Here is a 7925-nt window from a genome sequence, read left to right on the forward strand (position 1 = left end):
CGAAAGCAATTGCCATCAGATCGAACGCGCCGACGATTTTGCAGATGCTGCAAAATCGGTGGTATGCTCATCGCATCCCCCCTTTTGGCCTTTCTTAAATGTGCTTTATCAGGCAATGGCCATCCAAATAACAAAAAAGGCTAGCGCGGACGCACCACTTCATAGTTGAAATTTAAACATTACTAGCGGTGGTTGCCAACCACATATTTGCACGAGCGCGAGCTCCAAGACCACTGGATAATCGTATTGTATTTGTGGAATTGGAAAAAAAGGGCCGTGACGCTCTTCGTGGCGTCAGACAAATTTTTGCTCGTGACGATCAGTTAATCGTAGCATCTCGCTGCGCTCGATGCAAAAAGAACCAAAATACATACTCTGTACATGCTCTAGTATATAGTATCGTAGTGATACAAATCATAGTACAGTATTCTGTACTTATGGTTAGTAATGTCATAGATATTGCAAAGCCATTAGCGGCTAGCCCAATGTTAAACTGCCAGCCTGCCAGGTAGCACGTTTTCGGCGTTGTGCAGTCCGAAAACGCAGCGTTGCAGCTGACACCACTATATTTTGATGAGTGGCTATCGAACTGACGAAAAAAATAGCCGGGAATTTTGAAAAAGAAATGCAGTGTGTACGAGCAAATAAGTAAAAGACATTCGTTGGTGTACTATCTGTAAGCTGAAAAGCAGAATATGCTGCAAATGCAAGTTTTAACCGGCTTCTTACTTCATAAATGCTACATTCTCAACCTTTTCAGGAGTGACTGCAAAGTACATCCGGTATTGACGTGTTTTCACTCACATCACGGTCACTATATAAGAAAGTCTGGAATTACATCGTAAATCATATTAGTCACCTTGTAACAGATTCCTTTACTCTTGTGCGAGCAAAATTTGTTAATGCAGTAAAGCAACATGAAGTCAGTCCTAGTCTTCCTTGCCGCAGCCGGTAAGTTAATATAAAGAAAATAATTTGTTACGGCAACTCAAATTTAATTCGTAATTTTATAGGCCTTGTTGCCGTTATGCATGCTCGCCACCATGGACCAGGTGGTTTTGGTGCTCAATATGGCGTTCAAGAAGGAGCTCAAAATGGTTTCGGCGGCCCACAGGGTAGCCCGTCCGGACAGCAGCAAGGAGGTCAAAGCGGATTTGGTGGACAAGCGGGCCAGCAAGGTGGACCCTTCGGTGCCGGTCACCAAGGTATGGGAGGCCACCAAGGCAGTCAACAAGGTTTCGGCGGCCCACAAGGCGGCCCACAACAGCAAGGCGGTTTCGGTGGCTCACAACAGCAAGGCGGTTTCGGAGGCCCACAAGGCGGCCCACAACAACAAGGCGGTTTCGGTGGACCACAACAACAAGGAGGTCCCGGTGGCCCACAAGGTGGTCCTCAACAGCAAGGCAATTTCGGAGGCCCACAAGGTGGTCCACAACAGCAAGGCGGTTTCGGTGGACAACAAGGCGGTTTCGGTGGTCCACAAGGTGGTCAGCAGCAGCACGGCGGTTTTGGTGGCCCACAACAGCAAGGCGGTTTCGGCGGCCCACAGCAGCAAGGCGGTTTCGGTGGCTCACAAGGTGGTCCGCAACAGCAAGGCGGTTTCGGTGGCCCGCAACAACACGGTGGCTTCAGTGGCCCTCAGCAGCAACAACAAGGTGGCCAACAAGGATCCCATCAACAACACGGACCCAACCAACAGGGGCCCAACCAGCAAGGACCCAACCAGCAAGGACCCAACCAGCAAGGACCCAACCAACAGGGACCCAACCAACAGGGACCCAATCAGCAGGGACCCAACCAACAGGGATCCAATCAACAGGGACCCAATCAGCAAGGACCCAACCAGCAAGGACCCAACCAGCAAGGACCTAACCAACAGGGACCCAACCAACAGGCACCAAATCAGCAGGGACCCAACCAACAGGGACCCAACCAACAGGGACCCAACCAACAGGGACCTAACCAACAGGGACCCAGCCAACAATTCCAAAGCCAACAGCGACATAATTTATAGGGACGAAACCATCACGGGTCCATTCAAGAAAAATCTGGTCAAGGATTACCGTGAGGTGGTCAATAGCGACCTCTGAACAGTAAGCGACCGTATCTACTGCACCTACCAGCTGCAATCAACCGATAAATGGTTTTACATTAAAATCATCGCAGCAGTGTATCTGTACGGCACTGTGTTTATGCCAGCGTCATTAACATTTCTTTAATACCTTTCGGCCAGTTGGCTGGAACGATCCGAAGGCAGTATCACGTAATTAAAGGTACTTCTAGAACGAAATGGGCCCTTAATCTGGCGCAATAAGTAGTAATTTATCACTACAACTTACGAGAATAGTTACAGTATCCTGGCTTAAGAAACACTTACGCAAACTTGTTTAAAAGGTGTTTGAAAGCTGAAGTTACAGAGGAAACTAAACTTATTTAGTACACACATTTTAGTAATTACGGCTTTAATATTAAAAAAATGTTCCAATATATATTTTAATAGGCAATAGCCATAACAATAAAAAAATCTTCAAGCGCGGGCACATTGCTTCCCAGTTAAAATTTAAACATTACAAAAAACAACCAAAATCTGTATCTGCACGCAAAGTAAAGAGTAATACAGCAATAGCATTTCCTGAATGACAGCCAAACTAAAACGTTGCTTCATAAAAGCAGTAGAACGCGATTCCCCCGTTATTTCACGAATCCTGCGGCCCATAAAATGTTTCCGGTTCGCTTAAAGCTGGCACTAAAACTCCCAACGTTTCTACGACTAAGGGATTAAATTGGCATCGATTCTCCAGTGAAGAGTATATCCGCCACTTTGCATTTTCTGCCAGGTGGGGTACACTTCCCGCTTTCTTCGAACTTCCGTGGACATGTGAATCGGCTACTGTGCACCAACTTGTTAAGTCTCATACAATAGACATTCCCTGACGGACTGGAGTAAGCGTCATGTCGTCAGGTCCTATAGCGTCACTTTGTGATAGGCCCGCCGGTTCCAGTTTACATGGGAATTTAACACATTGTTCCCACTTTTACCACAGTTTTCTCTATACTGTTCTTTTCCCTATATCTGACCCAACTTCGTTGAATTATTGCACGAAAGCTTGTGATGGCCATTTGGGTCCACTACTTTCCGCATGCGACGCAGTTATGTGCTGTCACTGCAGGTTGTCCGAAAAACAGTGTCACTCTTATTCGGACTTCTTCACTTCGCAGGAAAGTTCCAAGAGACGGCGCTGGTACTGCATTCAGCCACGTCCCAGAATCTCTGTTGAATACATTTAATAGCCGCTCATTGCCGATCGTTGATAACCTTAGTGCCGATACGTCCCTGTCAATAATCGGTATATCCCCTATCCCATACGTACTGAAACTTTCGTACACCTTCTTCTGTCACAGTATTAAATGCAGTTTGTCTTCCGAAGCCAGTTGCCCAAAGCCGACTGCGTCATATTGTCATCAGCGTCATCATATTAGTTCTACTGTTAGTTGATCACTTGAAGTCTTGAACTAAAAAATAGACTTCGAAATCGTACCCGGTATTTTTCTCCGAATAACGGGCTCCAAATTATGAACCTCAATCCGAGAGAAAATCGCGATTAGGTGAAGTTCTTATTAGGCGTTCTCTTCGACCACGGATGACATGCAAAGATAATACCGACAATGGAGTAATGATATTGACGTGTACCGTCGTGGATAGTACTTACGTACACCTTCTGCACATCTTTGTACCTTGTCGTTTGTCGCTTTTCCTATTAAATATTTTGCATCCCTACTTGTACATGCATTTTATACTTATAATAGTCTGGCTTATTTACTTTCGGTTGATGATTGCTTGCGTCTGACCAATGTTGTTGTTTGTCAGCTGTTGTAGCCAATGGCCTTCTAGTACGTCTTTGTTAGTTTTGTTAGCCTGCACGCATCCCGAAGTCTTTTAAGTCAAGCGGAGCGATTCAGTCAACAGGCAGGGGATAAAAGGTGGCAGTGGCACCTGCCACTGGCAACTGCCACCGGCAGTGGCAGTTGCCACTTCACGTTCTGGCAAGCTATAAAACGTGACAACTTTAAAAAATTCAGAAACAGCTTGAAACGATTCTGCCATCCAACGATAACTTCTATAGAGAGAATCTTTTTATTTTCACAGATCGACTTTATAAGAACATAATATGTTTTCTTATGTTTCTTATATTTTTCAGCGTATTCTTGTGTTTTTAAATTAAATTAGTAACAAAAGAAAAATATGAAATATAAGAAGAGAAGAGAAAACAGAAGAAGCTGAAAAAATTAAAAAGTCAGGAAAGGGAATCGAATCGGTAAGCTATCTAGTGATCCAAGTCCAAGTTTTAGTAATCCAAATTCCAAATGCGACTCCGATATTCTGCGGTGGTTTATTTTTGTCATCCAGAATGTGCCACATGTCAAGCAAGATCAAACAGTTTGTCGAGATTGCGTGCTCTTATCTGAATACACGAATGGAACGCTTCGGCTGGGATGACTTTACTTGGATTTCTCCTTGGTGCTGCCTTGGAAATTTACTGACCTTGGGGAGACGGAACCAAAAAACTACTGTAGTGGAGAAGGATCGAAACGGCGACTACCACTGGCCAGAACGGATGGAAAAGGTTTTTAAGCAGCGAGCGCTTATCTATACAAATACAGCGGGGAAACGCGCGTTTTGTGTTATGAGTACGCTAAGACATTTCGCCTAACAATTTGATTCGAATCATAAAAAACAAATTAAGAAACCTAAGAAAGCCTGAGAAACCTTAGAAAGTATGGAGATATTAGAAAAATAAGAAACCAGAAGAAAACGATTTCGGTATCAGCGTTATTTATGATTCCCATCGAATTTATAGGCGAAATTTCCCATAGCCGAGATGGGATGATACCAGTTTTCGGCACAACCACATCTCGCCGCAGGACATTTGGTCGCAGACATTTCACCGCCAGGCAATCTAGCTGCGCGACGTTTCGTCGCAAGACATCCCGTCGGTAGGACTTTACGCCGCGAGACTTTCGTCGCATGGCCGCTTCGACGCAAGGAAATTTCGCCGCAAGGATATCTCGACGAAGCGACATTTCGCCTACCAGATAAATGATTTATTAAGCTAAATAAAAGAGTCAGAAAAAAACCTAAAAAACCTTAAAAACCATAGAAACCTAAGAAACCTAAGAAATTAAAAAAAACCTAAGAAACCTAAGAAATCTAAGAAACCTAAGAATAACCTAAGAAACCTAAGAAACCAAAGAAACCTAAGAAACCTGAGAAACTTAAGAAAATCTAAGAAAGCAAAATAAGACCTAAGAAAGTCTAAGAAAGGCTAAGACAACCTAAGAAAAACTAAGAACAACCTAAAATAACTGAAAAGCTTGTGAGAATTAAGCGCGGTGAATTATTTTGCGGCGATTAGTCACATCGTTCGAAAAGTCCCAAGACGAATTGTCCGCGACCAGACGCCTTGCGTCGAAATGTCGCAAAGGTAAAATGTAATGTCCCAAACCGAAGTGTCCCAGCGTCCGAATGTCCGGCGGCGAAATGTCACACTCCTAAATGTCCGGGTGCGCAGTTTTCTGTTATAAATGCTGTTTGTTATAGTACTAAGTTTGTACTTGTATTACGACTAGAAAGCAAGTACGTGGGAGCTGGGATATACGGGACTGTTTTAGAAACGCAAAAAACGTTAAAAACCATGCAGAAACATAGAAGTCTAGTAGAGTCGATTTGTGAAAATACAAAGATTCTTCCTTTTGTAACTTATCGTTTGATGGCGAAATCGTTTCGAGGCGAATTCTAGCTGATTCTGAACTTTTTAAGTTGCCACGTTTTATCGCTAGCCAGAACACGTATTGGCAACTGCCACTGCCGGTGGCAGTTGCCAGTGGCAGGTGCCACTGCCACCTTTTATCCCCTGCCCAGTCAACAGCACGCGAGATGCTTCGAATCTTTCGTGCTTCTCACAGGTTTTCCTGTCTTCGTTGTTACTCGTATTTGCAAAGCGAATCTTTGGTATCTGCACGGTATTCCCCATTTATTCGTTATCAAAGGTCACTTATAACTAGAGCAGGCTTGATCGCTTCTGCTTCCATCTGGCGCTGGCGTTTTGCTTACTACTCTGCAACCATCTGGAGACACGTCATCGGATTTCCGATGATTCTCTTCTACGTCTACCGTAGGTCGGTAACTACCAAATAGAATTCTTCAGGGTTCCTGACAAGGATTCTTGAGCTTCCAAGATACATCGATCGACTCCGAGTTTCACCGAACAGATTGGGATGGAGTCGCTCTAACGATGTTGTCGGTGTTTTCTAACCTTATAGAAATATTGTGTCTGTTTAGATATGCAAATGACGTTCATGTAATAATATACTATACATTAAAATTCACATTAATGTGAAATTGGTGCCTGTAATAAACATTGGTGGAAGAGGGTGCTCCGATATTCAAGCAGCTCTCCGGGGCAGTCGGAAAGGATTTTTACTGATTTAGACAGTTGTAGCCAGACTGGCAGAAATATCGCCGGTGCAATTCAAAACGGAAACCTTAGTTTTCGAAAAACCTCTAATACTAGACCCGAGAACTCACTGGAAAAGTCAGGTGACCAAGTCTGGGATAGTAGCGACATGCCGACAAGGAGAAAGAAGAGGAAGGCTCAGGTAGCATTTCTTCTCACCAGTTATCAGTTAGCGCAAACGAAGCAGAACAAGCGAAGTCCAGGACCCGTAGATATCGATACGCAGATCTTTCTACGTAGAAACCGTGTTCGGCATTTCCAGATTTGGTAAATTGTCTGGCGGTATTCATTCATAAAAAAGGTCATCGCAAAATGCCAACGGCAAAGGCAATTAAGAAGGTATTTTGGAACGGTTAATTAGAGCGGCAAAGATTTGTGCGGTGGCAAAGGCAAAGGTAAACATTGGCCGACCCGGAATGCCGTTATACTTTTACTTCAGCGATTTGGCCGATATCATGGCGGTTGGGCAGGTGCTGCATGGCAGAGTCATCGGAGACTTTTACCAAGAAAGCGTCGGTGCCCACAAATATTTGGAAAAAGTGTTTTTTATAATTTGGGAGGAATTCTGTTTCAGCTAACATACACGAGCCGCAGAAACGGATAAGGTTTCATCTGTGGCTCGTAAAACGTTGCATATGTTGCACAAATCAATGGCCTGCGTATAGAATTGTCATTAAAATAACAAAAAGTTTAAACAACGAGGTAGTTTAAACAACGAGGTAGTTTTAGCGATTATCCCAATACGCGTCTGGCAATGAGGGTGCCGTAAGCTGTATAACTAGATGGCCAATAGCTGCCATCGTGCTACGATATTATCTTCGAAGTGAATGATTTCGCCCAACGAATCGATTTTGCTATCGTCAGAATTTTTAAAAGTTTCTCAAAATGTTTTGTACGTAACTAGTCGGTACATGTCGGTATTTGATGGACAGTCGGATGTGTTCCCGCGGGAGATCGTGCGGGCGAGAAAAATGGAAGTGTCCCGAACGAAGGCCTCCTGCACGTCCGGGACTCTTGAACAATACTGGGCATTTGGATATCGCGGCACAAGGTGGCAGTGTCCAGTGTTAACGGGCAACCGCCAGCGTAGCGGTTAGAGCACCACAGCTCTGAAGCCGATTGCATCAGCACGGGGTAAACGGGATGAGCGGCCGTGGAAGGAATACTACGGATATTCGTAGTGCTTGACCGCGATCTGCTGCGCGATCGGATTGTTCAGACTGGAGACTTTTCTGGAAGAAAAGGATCGTTGTGTAAGGATATTCACGGGCAGGGGCTATTCGAGACCCCCATCGACCATGTACTATTTTTTTAAGCCGAATCAGACGACGTATTAATGATCAGCCAATTTTTCTGATCTAGAAAGTATTTTTTAAAATTTTTTTGGGAACACAAAAATTCTGACTGCCA

The 7925-nt window shown here is 44.3% G+C and overlaps 1 protein-coding gene across 1 annotated transcript; it reads left to right on the top strand.

The window, feature by feature from the left end:
• The first annotated feature begins 758 nt into the window (after window positions 1–758).
• On the top strand, window positions 759–2290 carry LOC129599701 (spidroin-2-like). Its single transcript, XM_055498011.1, has 2 exons — window positions 759–951; window positions 1014–2290. Exons 1-2 carry the CDS (start codon window positions 918–920, stop codon window positions 2012–2014), a joined length of 1035 nt encoding a protein of 344 aa, XP_055353986.1. The 5' UTR covers window positions 759–917; the 3' UTR covers window positions 2015–2290.
• Window positions 2291–7925: the final 5635 nt, after the last annotated feature.

Source organism: Paramacrobiotus metropolitanus, unplaced genomic scaffold (genome assembly GCF_019649055.1).
Source record: "Paramacrobiotus metropolitanus isolate TYO unplaced genomic scaffold, Prichtersi_v1.0 Parri_scaffold0000153, whole genome shotgun sequence".
Taxonomy (NCBI): Eukaryota; Metazoa; Tardigrada; class Eutardigrada; order Parachela; family Macrobiotidae; genus Paramacrobiotus; species Paramacrobiotus metropolitanus.

Excerpts from the sequence above, each read along its gene's own strand:
- LOC129599701 (XM_055498011.1), top strand. The coding sequence starts at position 918 with ATGAAGTCAGTCCTAGTCTTCCTTGCCGCAGCCG. Across the intron at positions 952-1,013 it reads AGTCTTCCTTGCCGCAGCCG|GCCTTGTTGCCGTTATGCAT; the intron begins GTAAGTTAATAT and ends GTAATTTTATAG.